The 18,140-nt window shown below is 41.1% G+C and overlaps 1 protein-coding gene and 1 long non-coding RNA gene across 4 annotated transcripts in view; one reads left to right on the top strand and one right to left on the bottom strand.

The window, feature by feature from the left end:
- Positions 1 to 15,231, bottom strand: part of LOC129075955 (uncharacterized) — a 29,957-nt gene extending 14,726 nt beyond the window's left edge. The window contains exons 1-2 of one of the 2 annotated variants that reach the window (XR_008529688.1): positions 15,178 to 15,231; positions 14,664 to 14,922 (exon numbers count right to left, since the gene is read on the bottom strand). This is a non-coding gene — a long non-coding RNA (uncharacterized LOC129075955). Of the gene's footprint in view, positions 1 to 14,663; positions 15,067 to 15,177 lie in introns of those variants that run through there. The other variant, XR_008529687.1, reaches the window with a different exon arrangement.
- A 249-nt stretch (positions 15,232 to 15,480) lies between these two features.
- The window catches only part of KPNA4 (karyopherin subunit alpha 4), a 56,771-nt gene continuing 54,111 nt past the window's right edge, over positions 15,481 to 18,140 (top strand). The window contains exon 1 of one of the 2 annotated variants that reach the window (XM_054580185.1): positions 15,481 to 15,733. In XM_054580185.1, the coding sequence (XP_054436160.1) occupies positions 15,665 to 15,733 (69 nt within the window). In that variant the 5' untranslated portion in view covers positions 15,481 to 15,664. Of the gene's footprint in view, positions 15,734 to 16,270; positions 16,447 to 18,140 lie in introns of those variants that run through there. The other variant, XM_054580194.1, reaches the window with a different exon arrangement.

Raw genomic sequence — 18,140 nt, 5'->3', positions numbered from 1 at the left:
AATTCAGCACCTTTATGAGTAACCCAGGGGCAGCTGCTGCAGGCGGCCCGTGGGGTGCTCCTCGGCACACGACCCCTGGAGTCGGGCTCCAGGCTGAGCCTAATCTCTGCTACTTTATTTTCCAATTCTTTCTTGAGTTCTGTCACTTTTTTTAAAATTCTAATTTGCTTTGCTCTTTCATTTCTTATATAATTTTTTAATGTATTTTATCTAATTTTGAAATAATATAGTGCTTCTGATCTGCTTTTTGAGCACATCTTTCTGGTATGCTTTTACTGTTATTTTACTCCTAATTCTTATTCCTTATAATAACTGTATGACATCAGACCTGTTGCTCATTTTTACGTGAACTTAGTTTTCCTTAAGAAGGTAGCTTGGGTCAGAAAATTTTTATTTATTTCCTGCAGGCCATGGGGTTTGTTTGTTTCTGTTGTTGGTTTTGTTTTTTTAAATGCTCACCAAGGTCAGAGGGAAACACAAGAGTGACTGGCCTCTCCTAAGGAGCCCCAACCTAGGCACATGCCCTGACTAGGAATCAAGCCCATGTCCTTTCAGTTTGCAGAACAATGCTCCAGCCAACTGAGCCACACCAGTGAGGGCTGGTTCAAAAAGCTTTTGTAACTTTGTTGGTTAAAAATACGGCAGCTTGCCTTCAGCGGTGTTCTGACTATCGCCCTGTTATGTTAGTCCAGACCCTCTTTCCTTCTTCACTGCCCCGTGCTGCTGAATTTGGATTGTCCTCCAGCCTCAACATGAAACTGATAGGTCAGATTTGAGATTTTATGGGGTTAAACCACTCTGGACCCTGCAGGCTTTCCTTTGAGATCCTGTTTCCTAGCTGTGTGACTTTGGACAACTTGCTCTGCCTCTCTGTGCCTTGTTTCCTCATTCATAACATAGAAAATGTAATAGGATAATGAGTTTTCATTCAAGGTGGTTAAAACATTGTTTGACATGCAGTAATCATTTTTTGAATGTTTGCTCGATAAGTAAAATATCCATCCACACTTTCTTTATGAACTTACCTTTAAATTGTAGAAGCTCTCAGGTGAAATGATCACACCTATTCACAAGTGCCTCAGGAAGTCTATTCAACTTCTAACCATAATGAAAGATTTAATCTACCCAATCAACACACCTCACATTATTTTGGTTATTAATAAAAGATTTAAGAGAAAGGAAAGCTGTTCACTGTCATCCCACAAAGAACACAAATGCCCTTGTCGCTGGTGTTGAGTCATTTCTCATTACATCTGTTTCATTTCCTTCCCCACCCCCCCACCCCGACTTTATTTGTATATAATCAAATAGGACTTCTGAACACCTGGTACCATTAGTAAAGGTGGCTAACTATTTTGTTAGAAAGGCCCTCGAAAAACTTTTCTTAAAGGTTTTTAAAGGTCCAGTCATTTTTTGAAGGTTTTTGGAATTTTCATTTTTTTATAGCTTATGATTACTGCTGCAAATGTCAATTATCTATAGTAAGAGGCTGCCACTTCTTTAATGTGTTGAATCATATTTTTTTCCTTTTAAGCAACTTTGCTTTAAAACATATGAACTCAAAAAAGGCTAACCAATCAGATTTTCAGAATTTGGGTTGCCAAAAAGCATTTTTCTACATCAGCCTAGGATTTATCTAGAAAAAATATGACACAAAAAAGTATGTGTCGGGGAACTCATTACAATTAAATGTAATGTGTGATCCTGGTTTGAATCCTGAACCAGAAAATCTTTTTTCTTCTTTTTCTATAAAGGAAATTCTTGGGAAAGTTGATGAAATTTAAATAATGTCTATAGATAACAATTTTTCTATCAAATTTCCTGATTTAGTAATTTTACTATGATTACATAAGAGATAAACTTAAGTCCTGGCTGTTGTGGCTTAGAGGATTGAGCACCAGCCTGCAAGCCAAAAGGTTGCTGGTTCGATTCCCAGTCTGGGGATATGCCTTGGTTGCGGGCCAGGTCCACAGTTGGAGGCACGCAATCTCTTGCAAATTGATGTTCCCCTCCCTCTAAAAAATAAATAAAATCTTTTTAAAAAAAGAGATGAACTTAAAATATTTGGGGTAAAAAGGCATCATGCCTGCAACTTTTACTCTCAAAGAGTTCAGAGAAAGAGAGCATGCGAAAGCAAATATGATAAAATGTTCACATTTGGGGACTCTGGGTGAAGGATATATGGGAATTCTTTGCACTCTTCTCCTACAACTTTAGTGAAAGTTTGAAATTATTTCAAAATAAAAATGGTTTTTAAAAGTTGGGGGTTTTGAGCAAAGAGCAAAAAGATAGTAAGATTAATGTCCCTGAGGGTCTCTTTGAGCACTTACAGCATTACTGAATGCTACATGTGGAAAACAAAAGCTTTATTTTAAAATAAAAGTTGGGGGCTTAGAGTGCCTCAAATACTTGGCTAGGAAGGCCAATACAAAATCACTTCCTAAAAAGTACTCACATAGATTTTTTATTCAATATCCTGCCGTTCCAAATTAGCAGAATCAGTGATATCCTAGTGAGCTAATAACTCAGGCTAAGGCCATTTAAAGTAGCAGGCGCTATCAGCTTGACAAAGGTGAAGGTGAATTATTACGCTCAGCATGTGGGACAACCATGGTACTTGCAATCTGTTGGTGGGATTTAGGCTGGTATAATCTAGTACAATATTTTTAAGGAGCAAATCAGGTAGTATCACATTTTAAATGTTCAAACCCTTGAACTCAGCAATTCTACTTCTAGAAATTTATCCTAAGAAAATAGTGGGCTGAGTGAACAAAGATGTATATTCAAGAATGTTTACTCTGTCATAGCAAAAAACGGGAGACATTATGTGTCCATCAGAAGATTAAATTATGGTTTATCCATGTAACAGAATATTCTTCAAACATCACCAAGTATGAAATGATAGAGAGCAATATCCCCTTATGTTAAATAAGACTGCAGAACAGTATGTACAGTATGATCCTATGTATATTTACATCACTTACTTACATTTAAGTCGGAAATATGACATAGGCATCTTTTAAAGATTGAAAGAACATATGCCAAAAAAATTGTGGGTAGGTAGTTAGAAAACTATGTCTTACATTATTCAAGGCAGACTACATAATTTGCAGGGCCCAGTGCACAGTGAAAATGTGGAGCCCCGCCCCTCTTTAAAAAATCAAGAATTTCAAGATGATGACAGCAGAGTATTAAGCCAAGTGAGGCCCTTCTAAGTATAGGGCCCTGTGCAATTATATAGGTTGCATTGCCCATGAAGCTGGCCCTGGCTATATACTGTATTATACACTTAGATGTATGCTACACTATCCTATACAAGGTAGGGCAAAAGTAGGTATACAATTGTTCATATGGGAAAAACATAATAATAATACAAGAATAAACTGTGTTTCACATACTCACAACTGTAAACCCACTTTTGCCCTACCCTGTACACCACAGTACAAGGTAAATGCTAGGATATAAACCACACTCAGTGGTAATATATGGATGAGCAGGTGGAAATACACATGCTCTCTATCTCCCTACCACACGGACACACACACACACAGCTCTTTGTTATTTGGGGAATTAGAATAAGTGAAATACTTTGTGAAAAATGCAATCTAAAATGTGTCTAAATTATCCCTAAAAGCAGCTAGCCTGTTAATAATGCTGAGATCAGAGATTTTCCAGTGTACCCTTTGGATTGCTTTGCATGCCACGAGAGTGCCTCCAAGAGGACTGACAGAGAGTCAACAAGGAGACAGGGATGTGCAGCTCTCAAGAGATTTTTATGGCCTTTAAAGAGGTTTTACGACAGTGTCTATCAGGACAGATCCACAATGGGTAATTTTCTCCCTCCTTTTATGTGGCAAGTAGAAGTGTAAGAAAAAATAAAAATTATGAACAGAATTTCCTACCTGTATAAATCAAATAGCTTTTCTAGGTCACATATGTATCAGTAAGTATTTTTTCTACTGTTCTAAATGGTTCTGATATCCTTGAATATCCAAATAATAGTATTACTAGTCATAAGTTGACTTGATATGTCTGCAAGTTAAATGTCTCCTCTGATGCTTCTATTTATAAGTAGAACTAAAAACCTGGCAAGTCTAATTTGGGATCAGCATGGTAGCTTATGTTCTGCCATTTAGAACATCAGGGTTTGATTAGGCAAATCTTAGGGTTGTAGCCAAAAGGCAAGAGAACACAACATTCTATATCTAATGGGCTCTAAGTAAGATGGTCTAACACTTATCAGACTCTGATCCTTATTAGTTATGAGGACAGCAACTTTTAACAGTACCTAATGAGTGCTGGGAGAAGCACATAAGTGAAAGGACAAGGGCTTGCAGGACATTAAGTGATTTGTTGTTAAAGTTTTCTTTTAAAGTCCATCATAAGGTAGTAAAGTGGTGACTAAATCTAAATGACACACCAGGAGTTATAGACCTTTGACTTCATAGGCATCTGGAGAATCTGTTGAAACGATCTGAGAAGTTCTCCAAGAGACTTCAGGGTTTTGTGTAACATAGTGACAGAACTATAAATAGAAACTGATAAATCCTATGAGGTAGCGTGTATTTCAAGACCACATTCTGTGCCTTGAAAGTGTTCAATCTTGTACTATTTTTAATTCGTTTTCTAGAATTATATGTATACATGGTACCGTATGTCACATATGATCTATGCTCAGTGATAAGGAAAAACAATTAATAAATACATCAGAATCCTCATTCGATGTGATTATCCAAGGCAGTCATTTGTCTTAGGACATCAGTTCTGCCTTTACTAAAGTTATTAAAAGCACTCATAGTCATGAGGTTTAATTTCCAGCAGTCTGACTAGCACTATTATTCTCAAATTTTAAAACAGGGTCCAAAATCCAGGTATTAGTTATGAGGAGAGGTATTAGTTATTAGTGAAGGTAGGAATCTATCATTTTCACAAATGCAAAAAAAAAAGCTCTATTTAATGTAGTTGCCCTTTGTAAACTCCATAAATACTTAATTCCTTGTACCTTAAATATGACAATAACTTTTTCTTTTAAAAGATATTATACGCACACGTGTCTGACATAAAGAACTTCCTAGTGATAACCTCTGAAGACCGAATGGGTTATGACTTAAAAAATACTGAGTTTGCCAGTAATGAATGTGTTGTACTAGATGAAAACATTGAGGTGTGAATTCAAACACAATATAAGTAGTTGAACTAGATAACATTTGTGAACTAGATAACATTTGTGAGACATCAGGAATATGAAACAATTCTTATCAGTCTTGAACAGGGTTCAGGATGGTAACAGGGAGAATGGAGAGGAGGCATATGAGGCACTATGAAGATACTCTATTTACTCAATACAATTTGTCATTGATTGAATGTGAAACACAGGAGAAAAGGATGAAGAATTTTTTTTTTTTTAAAGTCTCTCAGGCTCAAGGAATGGAGTAGCACCATTAACAGAAATGAGAAAGAATTAAGAATTAACAGGGGTTTTTTTCATTCCTTTACTGTAAAGGAATCCCCCTGAGCAGGGTGACTAAAAATACAGAAGTTAACTCTGCATTTCTGTTGTTTGTTGGTATCAGAGATGGTTCTAGGAGAGCACTCCAGTTGCGGCTCGTGGCCCCACTCCTGGCTGGACCTGGGAACACACGGCCCTCAGGAGCAGGCTGGTGGAGAGAAACCAGAATGCCTGGCAAAGCAGCTAGAATTCAGGAGCAGATCAAGAACAATTAATTGAGACACGTTCTGCCTTTTTGGGAATTGACTCAAGAGCTGGGACAGGCCTGAACCTTCAAACAGCTGGGGAAGGCAGTGGGAGAGGGTATGAGATTTAAGCTAACAAGGAAGAACTCGGACTAGACTTCACAGACTCAATGAAGCCAGTCTTTTAGAAGAATATCATTAAGAAAATGCTACTTGAAAAAACTCAAGGGAAAAACTAAAGGCAGAAAGGGACCCAGGAGAATATTGCGAAAATCTATTCAGAAAGTAAAATGGAATTGGATATTACTGGCCTATAGATTCTGTCCTTGAAACATTATTTGGTATGTTTTTAAGGAAGTGCTATCTAGCTGTTATTTTACATTTGCACTGCTTTAAAATTTTGCATGACGTATCATCCTCTATTACTGTGATGTCTAATTATGCTTATTTTAACTCTGTCCATTCCTTAGGCTGAAACCACCTTATATGAGCTGTTAGACCAGATCTAGTAGCTCTCAAAGTTCATTCCGTGAACCAGTAACATCAATATCAAGTGCACCCATGTTAGAAATTCCATACTTCAGATTAGCTCCCAGAGTTACTAAAACAGAAACTGGGGATGGACTTCTGGGCAAGATGGTGGCATAGGTAAACAGAGCTTGCTTCCTTTCACAACCACATCAAAACTACAACTACACTACAGAACAACCATCACTCAGAACTGTCAGAAATCAAGTTGAATAGAAGTCTGACAACTATGGAATTAAAGAAACCACATCCATCCAGACTGGTAGGAGAGGCGGAGATGCAGAATGGGTTGGTCCCACAACCACGTGTGGTGGATAAAAATTCAGAAGGGATGTCTCACAAGCAAGGAGTCCCAGCCTCACACAAGGCCCCCCAGCCCAGGGTTCCAGTGCCAGGAAGGAAAGTCCTGATAACTTCTCACTGCAAAAACCAGAAAGGACTGAGTCAGTGGAAGAAACTCCTAGAGTCCCAAGCAGTTCCTCTTGAAGAACCCACACACAGACTTACTCGGACTCACTCCCTCTAAGTTCCAGCACCAGGGTAGCAGCTTGAAAGGCACCAGTGGCTTAGAGAGAGAAAATGAAGTGTCTGGCATCAAGGCGAGAGCTGGGGGATAGTTTTCTCCCAGACAGAAAGGCACGCAGAGGCCATTGTCCCTTTCCTGAATCCTCCCCCCACAACAAAGACACAGAGCCAGCAGGCAGCAGATAGGTGCCATATCTAAGACTCCATCAACCTGGCTAACACAGTTTGCCCCACCCTGGAGATCCTCTGAGACTCTGTCCCACCCAAGCTGTTTACAGAGACTTTTCCATGTGAATGGCTGGTCTTGGCTCATGCTTCACAACTTCCTGAATTCTCTCAAACAAGCAACAGATGGCCTCAGTGAGCCCCCAGCCCCTGTACCTCTTGCTAGTGGCCCCAGGCCCAGCAATGGCAGCAGCCAGCACAGATTCACACCTTGGCTTCACCTGGGAATCTTCAAGCCCAGCACAAGTAAGCAGCCATCTCAGATTGCTTTATAGTTCATGCAGGGTGGCCCCAGGCAGAATACAAGGTGGGGCTGACCTTGGCCTGCACCATCTGGAAAAACCCAGAGCCAGCACACCCGGTGGACAGCTACAGATCACATAGGAACACCACCACCTTGCTCCTGCACAGCTGAGCCTCCAGAGGGTAGAGGTTGGTGGTCAGTGGTAAGAGCCAGTTCTTGCAACTGACTGGCCTCAGTATATCCTTCCCATTGACCTGCCAACAGCAATCAAGGCTCAACTACAAAAGGAGGGGGAACTTGGGCACACCTTGAGTACCCAGCTTGGTGTGAGGGGAGGCTGTGCCACTGGACCCTACATGACACCTATTACATTAGGCCACACTACCAAGGTAGTCAGTCATAGCAGTTCTACCTAATACATAGAAACAAACAGAGGGAGGCTGCCAAAATGAGGAGGCAAAAAATCATGGCCCAGATGAAAGAACAGATCAAAACTCCAGAAAAAGAACTGAACAAAAGGGAGATAAGCAATCTATCAGATGTAGAGTTCAAAACACTGGTTATAAGGATGCTCAAGGAACTTAGTAGGACCTCAACAGCATAAAAAAAGATCCAGTCAGAAACAAAGGATACACTAATTGAAATAATTTTCAGGGAAACAACAGTAGAATGGATGAAGCTGAGAATCAAATCAATGATTTGGAGCATCGGGAAGCAAAAAACAATCAATCAAAACAAGAAGAAGAATAAAGAATCCAAAAGCTTGATAATGTAAGCAGCCTCCGGGACAACCTCAAGCGTTCCGACATTCACATACGGGTGCCAGAAAGAGAAGACAGAGGAAGAAAATGGAAATCTCTTTGAAAAAATTAGTGAAAGAAAACTTCCCTAATTTGGTGAAGGAAATAGACGTGCAAGTCCAGGAAGCACAGAGGCCCAAACAGGATGAATGCAAACTGGTCCACGCTAAGACACATCATCATAAAATGCCAAAGGTTAAAGATAAAGAGAGAATCTTTAAAGCAGCAAGAGAAAGGAAGCTAGTTACCTCCCAGAGAGTTCCCATAAGACTGTCAGCTGATTTGTCAAAAGAAATTGTGCAGGTTAGAAGGGACTGGCAAGAAATATCCCAAGTCATGAAAAGTAGGGACCTACAGCTAAGATTGCTCTACCCAGCAAAGATATCATTTAGGATAGAAGAGCAGATAAAGAGCTTCCCAGACAAGAAAAAGCTAAAGGAGTTCACCATCACAAAACCATTATTATATGAATGTTAATGGGACTTTTTTAAGAAAAAGGTTAAAACTATGAACAATAAAATGGCAATAAGTACATATTGATCAACAATTGAATTTAAAAAACAAACTAAGCAAAGAAGAAGACAGAGAAAGAATCATGTATATGGAGAGCATTTTCATGGTTGCCAGATGGTATTAGGGTTTGGAGGAATGGGTAAAGAGGTGAGGGGATTAAGAAGAACAAATAGGGAGTTACAGAACAGCCATGGGGATATAAAGAACAGTAGAGGAAATGAAGTAGCCAAAGAACTTACAATCATGACCCAAGGACATGAAAAATGGTGTGGGGATTTGCCTGAGATAGGGAGGTATCAGAGGAAGGCGGGGAAAGGGAGAAAATGGGGGAACTGCAATAGCATTATCAATAAAAGATAATAAAAAAAGTGACAAAAGACATTAAAAAGAAGAAACAGGTGATGGAGTCCACCAATTTGGGTTTTAAGTCTTGCAACAAAGCACATTAAAGTCGACAACTACCACCTTAAGGCGCTTCTGAACTGCACCTTTAGAGCCTGCTAAGGAAAAAATACTGTTTTCTTTATTCACAGCACTATTTTCACTTCTGATCGCCAAATGTGTAGTTGTTTTTCTTTTTCCCCACACCAAGAAATTCTGTGACAGATTAGGTGTCCTATAATTTAACTCAATTTTGATACTACTGGGAGATAGTGTCAGATCCCACAGATTAAGGCTTCCCCAACCTCATTCACACACCAATCACAAGTTCAGGTTATCACCTGTGCTCCTGGCTGACCGGCTATAAATTGGAGAATCATACAACCCCTTCCTGGGGTTCAACTAATTTGCTATAGCAACTCACAGAACTTAGGATAAGTTTGCTTACTGGATTTCCAGTTCACTCGGAAAGGATCTAGCTCAGGAATAGCCAGATGGAAGAGAGACACAGGGCAGGGTTTGGGAAAAGGGGCCCAGAATGTCCTTCCCATGCCCTCCCCGGGTCTGCCAACTTCTCAGCACCTCCACACACCCACCGAATGGAAGCTCTCTGAACCAGCCCTGTCTGGGGTTTTAAGGGACGCTTTATTCTGGGGGCATGATTGATTAAAGCACTGGCCATTGATTCAAACTCCTGTCCCTCTGGCCTCCCAGAGGTCAGTGGGGGGTAGGGCTGCAAGTTTCAACCCTCTAATCAAACAGTTATTTCCCCTGGCAACCAACCCCCTATTCTTAGGGACTTTCCCGAAGTCCCTAAGGACATCTAATTTTCTCTGGAGCTACTTCAGCATCTGAAAAGAAAAGATGCCCCAGTAACTCTTATCAATAAGGAAACTACAAAGGTTTGAGGCAGTATGTGGCAGAAGCCATGGAGGAAGACCAAATATATATGTCTTTATATAAATTACATCACAGAGGTCCAGCACATGTCTGCTATAGGCCAGTGTAATTGTTTTGTCTGTTCAGGCTGCTATAACAAAATACCATAGACTGGATGGCTAATAAACAAAGTTATTTCTCACAGTTCTTCAGGTTAGGAAGTCCGGGATCAAGGCAATGGTTTATTCGGTGTCTGGTGAGAACTCTCTTTCTCACAGACTACTGTCTTCTCACGGTGTCCTCACTGGGTGAAAGGATGAGGGGTTTCTCTGGGCCTCTTTTAGAGAAGTACTAATCCCATTAATGAGGGTTCCACCCTCGAGACCTAATTATCTGCGAAAGACCCTATCCCCAAACACCATCATATTGGGGATGAGGTTTCAACATATAAGGGTTTTTTGGGGGGAAGGGGTCACAAACATTCGATCCATAGCAATGGTCAACTAAAAGGGGGGTGGGGGAGGTTGCAGCTAGTCAGGCCTGGAATCAAACGGGCGCTCCAGAGTTTGTTAAGTGTATAGGGCCTTTAGCCTTTACTGAAGCTTAGGCTCCTCATACAGGAAATGCAAATTATAATACCTACCTTTAAAGGTTACCATAAACACTGAATTTATGCACCTACATAGTAATCAGGAGTGCTGGCTCTGGTGTCAGACCCAGTTCAAATATCAGCTCTTCTATTTATTGTGTGATCTTGGGCAAATTACTAAATCTGTGTTTCAAATTTCTCACCTGTAAAGTGAATAATAATATACCTGTGAAGACTAAATGAGTTAATACTCATATATATCAACTGCTTAAAAGGCTACCTGCCACACAATTGCTCAATTGTTATCTGTTCGTAACAGCAGAAATACAAATGACAACAACGATAATAACAAAATACTTCACACATGGTTGGTACTCAATATGTAATAATAATTATTATTACTGCCATAAAATTCTCTCATAAAGCATAGGGTTATCAGAGATTCCAGTGTATAGGCACCCTCTGATACTTTCATATATTCTTTACATTCTACTGTCTTTCCTCCCCTCTAAAGAAGCTCTATGGATTACATCAATATCAATTTCCTGGTTCTGACAGTGTATTATAGTTATATGAGGTGCTACCATGGGAGGTTGGGGGATTACTGAAGGTATATTAAAAAATAAAATTAAAAAAGAGGTATGGGGCTTGCCTGAAGTGAGAATATCCGGGCAAGAAATTGGACTTACTACCCATCTACTACTCCCCAGTTCCCTACTTCCCAGTCACCAGAATTCTAACCTTCTTCCTTACCAGCATGGGCTACTGGAAACCATGGGCACCTGACTGAGGAGAGCTAGGCCAGGCTCCCATTACATCAGGTCAGGTATGAATTTGTAAAGCGTTTGATCCATGAAATTCTAAGTGCAAGGGCCAATGGAATCTTGGTAACTTCATCACTAACACACCTAGTTATCTGTTATATAATAGCAGAAATACAAATAACAAATACATGGGATGTACTCCTCCTGACCAAAGTTGTAAATCCAAGTATTTTCTTCATGGAAATATTTCTCTCATGTTGTGACTAGGTTCTGCGACATTCATATACGTACCTTACAGATTAAATAAGCCCTTGTGGGCTAATCTGAGCATCTACGCCCTAGTCACTACCATGTTTTTATACATGTATTTCAAAGAACTGATCTGTAAGCAAACTTTCTAAATACCACCCATTTGTAAGTCACTATACTTGCTTGATGCTATTAACACAACATTTTTAAATTGAAGAGCAATAGCGATCTTTCACTGACTTCACGTTTCCAAATAGTGTTCTACTTAACACTAATGTCAGAGTTTTCACTACTCTCCCCCCACCCCCAAGTTGCTCAAATTGTTAGACCAAGGAAACTCTTTTTTTTTTTTTAAGGAGCACTTATTAACATCTAGTTCTGGGGAATTCTCCGTTTGAGAAACACTGCTGTAAGTCATATGATTGTCTGCTTGATTATTTGGTTTCTCAAGTTGCTCCTTCTGTCATATTTATATGTTAAAAATTAAAAATAAATAGTGTGTACATCCTTTCATTTTCCAATAATTTAGACTCAAATAAAAAGTAAAAAGTTTTAGAAAATCTATGCATGTTTGCCTGGTAGCAATAAAAATAGATATCAACCAATGATTTGTACACATCAATAATAAGTTTCTCTCCAATTAATTAGTCAAAACTAAACTTAGAAAACTAAGTTTAAAAAAAACTAGTGGTTCATCTCTTTCAATCAAGTTAATATCAACAGCTAGCCTTTTAAATCATCATCTCTTACCATTCAGTTACTTCACTGAAAATAAAGAAGTAGTTTTTCCCAGGCTCCCCTGTTTTCTTTTTTCCAGCAATTAATACCTAGAGTTTTGCTCAAGAAATTACATGCAATTCCCCAAAGAGTAACAGAAATTATAAGATCCATAGTCTAGATAAAGACAGATTTCACAATCTTCAATTTAGTGTATGTATCACGGGAATACTCCGAACCACTTAAATAAAATAATTATCAATTATAATTCTTTTTGAAATTACATTTGATCAACTAAAATCCTCTGTAAAGCATCACAAGTCTTGCTCTCACAAATCTCTCCCACAGAACAGAGTTTCCTTATTCAGAAAAGTGACTCTAAGAGAATTTCATGACACGCTGAAAGCAATTATCTTTGTAATACTTTAACTTTTCCTATACCAAAGCAGTAACAACTCAGGATATGAGCATCCTATTGGAAAACAATCTCATAAATAAGCATGTCTCCTTTTATCATGCTTCACTTCATTTCACTTTACAGGTGTTGCATTTTTTACCAATTGAAGGCAAGACCCTCCACCAGCAAAAAAATTATAACTTGCCTTATTGCAATACTTGCTTTATTACAGTGATCTGTAACCAAATTTGCAATATCTCTGAGGTATGTCTATATAGGTTTTATAGTGTTTGGTTATAACTTTATTTCATATACACACAGAAAGGATTGTTAAGTCTGTGTTAAAATGGTGTTGATGGCTAAATTTTACTATTAGTTCAGCAAATTGAATTTCTGATATCTCCTAACTACAGTTAGAGCTACCATATAGTCCCAATTAGGTGGCCAATCTGCATTTAGAGCTATTACCAACTCCCGGAGTAACTCCTTTACGCCTCTGATATATTAAGTATCTTCTGTCTAGAACAATTTTAAACCAGACATATAAACTGGATGGCAAACATATGACAATTTCAAATGAAACATTTAGGCCAGCAAAGACTACCTAAACATTATAGTTAAGGGTAATTGTTCATCTTAGCAAAGTGTGTCACAACTACTTTTAAACATGTTGAGGGCATTTACCCTGAAACTCATGTCTGATCTACTCCCGGAACCTCAACCCCGGAATGAGCATGATATCAAGTTAAGAATTCTTACAAGGAACCCAGTTTAAATTAAAAGCAAGAACAACTCAATCCACATTTGTAATCAAAAAGTGTTAACATGTTTTTAACCTTATGAAACATACACTGAAAGCAGCTTAGATTCAGATCTTGCATTTGACAGATAGTCACTGAGAGCATATGCCATTTACTAGGAGGTGCTGGCTACAGAGAGAACAAAAGAAATACGACCCTTGACTTCAGAGAGCTTATTGTCTAGAGAGGAAGGCAGGCCTTAGACAGACATTAAACAAGTAATAATACAAAAAAGAACTGAAATTACACATTATGGTATTTCCTGTTTGTACTATATCTTTCTAAGTGAGTAACTGGGATCACATCCTCCTTTTAGGAGTATTCTGCAGCGATCTTCCAGTTGTTCAATCAGAGACAACTAGTTGCCACTGGGACACATACATAATGGTAGACAATTTCATAACTTTTATCATGAGAGCTATGATGAAATTTATTCCAAAAAGTACAAAATACTTGTCTTAACACAGCATGTTAGCAAGATAACTTCTGATTGTAGGGTAGGAATTCACTAGTGATTTGTTTTCTTGAATTCTGCTTATGACAAAAATCCATGTTGGTGGAAAACACAGACATATTCCAGCTTTTCAACTGAATTTTCTTATCCTAAACACATATTTAAAAACAAAACAAAACAGTGCTCTAATGTGCAATGTTATTTCAATTAAATGGTTCTTTGGTTTATAAAGATTTATAATGAACATTATCGTTAAAATCCGCACTGAATTTCCATTCAAGTTAACCTTCAGGGTGAATTATTTCCAAGTACTGCTTTTGTTTGCCTAGACAGCTAAAATATACAAAATATTGAGGACTTTGAAGGTATTATCCCCATTTTAAACGTCTTATCTCTGCACGTTCTACTTTTAAAAGTGTTACATATACGTATAACGCACAAATACACATACACAAGTATGGACTGGGAGGGAAGGGGGACATCGCCCAATTAAACACACCCAAAGCTTCTATACACATACACACGCATACAAACGTTTTCCTCCCTACCTCAGTTGTTGCTGACTACTGTACTTCGTTTTCCTGCACATTTGAAGTGCTATTAGTTGGTATTTAAATATCCGAACTAACTGGTAAGAAATTGATATTTAAGCCGTTTCCTTCTTCCTTTTTCTGAAATATCTGAGTACGTTCTTTTGTGGTGTTACTTCTGCCTCTGGCAATAATATTCCTGATAAAGATGTATATCCTTAAATTTCGTTTCTCGACAGTTAAAAATAGTTCATTACTATGTAAGGTGCCACGGTACCCGCCTTACAGAACTTAGTACTTTGTGGCCAAGTAGCTACTTTATCTAGGACGAAATACCTAGGAGATGGTATCATCAGCTGTCCACAAGTTCCTACCTGTTGCGGGGACTTGGTCAAGGGGATGAATCAGATTTGCCTAATGAGTCCTTTTCCACCCATCGTCCCTCCAGCTTTCCGCTAAGCCTCTGGAACGCAAGTCACCCCTGCCAGTCTGCTCCCCAAAGCCCGGTCCTCGGAAGGCAAGGACCCCGTGCCTTAGAATGGAGCTCGGTGGGGACCGGGACAACGAGGTGTTCCGACAGCGCAAGAAGCCGAGGCACTTCCTGTAAATCCAGCGGAGCGCGCAAAGAATGCCCTGGAAGAGAGGACGCAACGCAGAAGAACGTAGTTTAACTCGGTTTCTATCTTGGACCCCAGAAATCTGGGGCGGCCCTTACCACTGGAGCTAAAGAAATCGTTCCCGGCCCTCTCCTTCCCCTTCCTGCCTCTCAAATCTAATTCTCTCCGCTTCCTCCCCCTTGTTCCGCAGGCACGTGGTCCCTCCCTGCCCGGCCCCCACCGTGCCCCTCCCCTCCCCTTCCCCCATACTACTCGTCCCCTCCCCACGCACCGCCCCTCCTCTCCTAGTTTTCAGGGCCGCAAGCCCCTTCCTCCCAGTGCCGCTCGCTTCCCCTTTTCGTTCGCTGTTCCGCCCCAGCTCTCCATCGTCCTTTCTGATTGGTCAAGTGCAGTGGGGCTTGGTCGGCCAATCGGCGAGCTGGACTAGCGGCGATGGGCGTGGCCGCAGTGCCGGGGCCCTCAGATCGAGGCTGTCTCCCCCTCTCAGCCGGCAGCACATTCCGCCGCGGTTGCCGCCGCCCGGCCCCGCAGTTGTCTTTTCTGGAGCTGCTGTCGCGCTGGGGTTAGGGCGGGGGGTGGGACGGGTGGGGAGAGGAGGAGAAGGCCGCGGCAGAGGCAGGTGAGAGGAGGAAGGAAGCGGCGGCGCGGGGAGCACAGCAGCTCAGGCGGCGGCCCGGTTCCTGGGAGTGTCGGTGCGGCGTGGTGGTTGGGGCGGATCCCGCGGGGCCCGGGCGGGGGAAGGAGTCACCGGCCCGGCCATGGCGGACAACGAGAAACTGGACAACCAACGGCTCAAGAATTTCAAGAACAAAGGCCGCGACTTGGAGGTAAACTCGGGGGTGCGGGAGGGGTGAGGGCTGTGGACCTCGGACCGATCTCCGCCGGGACTTCGAGTTTGGGGAGTAGGGGCGGGAGCTGCCGCCCGGCCGCGGGGGAATGGCGCTGGGGGCCGGCCCGTCCGTGACGCCTTTGCTAACGCGCCGGGAAGTTTGTGTCGGGCCTGGTCCGCCTCTGCCGGGGAGCGAGGTGCCGGGGTACCGCCGGCGCGGCCTAGGCCTGCCCGGCAAAGCCGGTCCGTCGCGGGTGCGAGGGGCTGGGCCGCGCCGCGGGGACGCCGGGCGCGGCGAGTGCGGAGGAGGCGTGCGTGCGCCGCGCCGCTCCGGCCCGGTTGCGGCCCCCACCCTGGCAGCGGCGAAGATTCCGGCTTTCTCTCCGGCACCGGCGTTTGGCGCCGCGGGAAGGAGTGCAGTGGGAGGTGCGGTGGGAGGGGTGTGAGCGTGTGGCGACCGAGTGGGGTTCGGAACTTCCTCAGCGAGGCCCGAGGCGTCTCCACTTACAGGCATTTTTTTCTGGTCTTCCCGATTCCCGCTTTACCCCTGCCTCCCTCCAATATTCAAACTACAGGAGTCAACTTCTCCGTTGAAAAATACACCCCCGGCGTGAGTGGCCATCCTGGTGATGCTAACAGTGCCTTCCTGCGGCCTCTGTTTTGCTATGGACATAGCTGATTCAAGATGTGGCTCACCGTGTGCCCTCTTCAGGCAAAGGATGCCCCTTAATTCAGCTTATTCACAAATCTCTTTACCCCCCCTTGAGAGACCACCAGCTGCATTCTTACCTATAAAGTCCAAAGGGTTATACAAAGCTTTCATCCTCTAGTCTACAGTATCCTTTCCCTCCACCTGCTGGCGGTGGTAGTGGGTGGTGGGGTGGGCTAGGGAATGGCACCATCGCGTTTTATTATTTTAAAAGAGTAGGAAAAAACCCTTCATTACCTCATATACAGCTGCTCCCCGAGGTTCTTAGGACACATAAGGTGTGAGGGTTAAACACACACACCCAACACAGATTTTTGATAGACTTTTTCCCTTCAGTTTTAAGAGTTTGCATCAATAGGGGTGGCGGGGAGGGGGGGGGTGTGTTTAATCCATTCTGCATCGGAATCAAGAGTTTAGCTTTTAAGAGAAAGTGGTGAAGTAGTATTTTTTATGTTGTCCTTCTGTACTTTTGTATGCTGAAATCTTCAAATTCCCATCACCTGTTTCTGAACTTTGACCATTGCTTGACTGACATGGTAACTGTTTTTTGGGCTTTCCCCAAAGCCATTTTATCTCTGAAGTGGGTTTCAAAGTTTGAGGAACTATTGGTGGCGGGGTTTTTAAAGAAAAGAAAAGGTTAAAAAGAAAAAAGAAAAAAAGTCGCAAATGACAAAACTTAAAGACAAATACTACACAGTCAAAAAATCCAGAAAAATAGTATCGGTGCTTGACAAATTCTTGTAATCCTTTTCCCACCGTTTTTGCCTACATTTTTTTAAACAATTTTGTTGAGACGTAATTCTCATACTTTATAATTCACACATTATTTAATGCGGCTTTTGATATTTTCACATAGTTTTACAGCCATCAATACAATCACTCTTAGAACATTTTCATCACCCCAGGAAGAAACCCAAACTCATTAGCAATCACTTTCCATTTCCCAGTTACTCTTTGTCTTTAAGATTTGCCTACTCTGGATATTTCATATAGAGTTATACAATATGTGATCTTTGTGGCTGGCTTCTTTCAAGTAGCATCATGTTTTTAAGATTCACGCATGTAACAGTGTATGAGTGCTTCATTCTTTTTTATGGCTGAATAATATTCCACACTATGGATATACCACATTTTGTTTATCCATTTATCTGTTGATGGACATTTGCATTGTTTCCACTTTCTATCATACATAATGTTGCTATAAACATTCATGTACACATTTTTGTGTGGACCTATGTTTTTATTTCTCTTTGGTTGTATACCTAAGAATGGAATTACCTGGTCACATGGTAACTTTATATGGAACATTTGATAGAATTACCAAACTGTTCTCTTAAGTGATCTTTATTTTTTAAATTGATGTTCTCCCTTACTGTGTATCTCATATTACTTTAGTCAAAATAAGATAAGATTAAGTGCTGACTCTGTATTAGAACAATATTATGATATGTGACTTATAAATCCACGTTAGGCAGATTTTTTTTTTTTAAGATGTCCTTCGTGCCTTATGGGCATCCTCTGCTGACTTTTATAAACCTGTGTGTACATTAGAATAGGAATATTTTTACTTTTCCACCTAAGGAAATGGCATATAACTCTAATGGAAAGCCATACTTTCTCCTCACTTGTGACTTACTCAAAGTCTCACATGCCTGTATTGAGATAGAATCATCTTTTATTATGAGATAGAATCATC

This window comes from Pteronotus mesoamericanus, unplaced genomic scaffold (genome assembly GCF_021234165.1).
Source record: "Pteronotus mesoamericanus isolate MK-2021 breed Mesoamerican mustached bat unplaced genomic scaffold, CSHL_Meso_final contig_116, whole genome shotgun sequence".
In the NCBI taxonomy this organism is placed as follows: Eukaryota; Metazoa; Chordata; class Mammalia; order Chiroptera; family Mormoopidae; genus Pteronotus; species Pteronotus mesoamericanus.
Note: the sequence above shows the minus strand (reverse complement) of the source record. Positions and strands in the feature narration are given on the sequence as shown.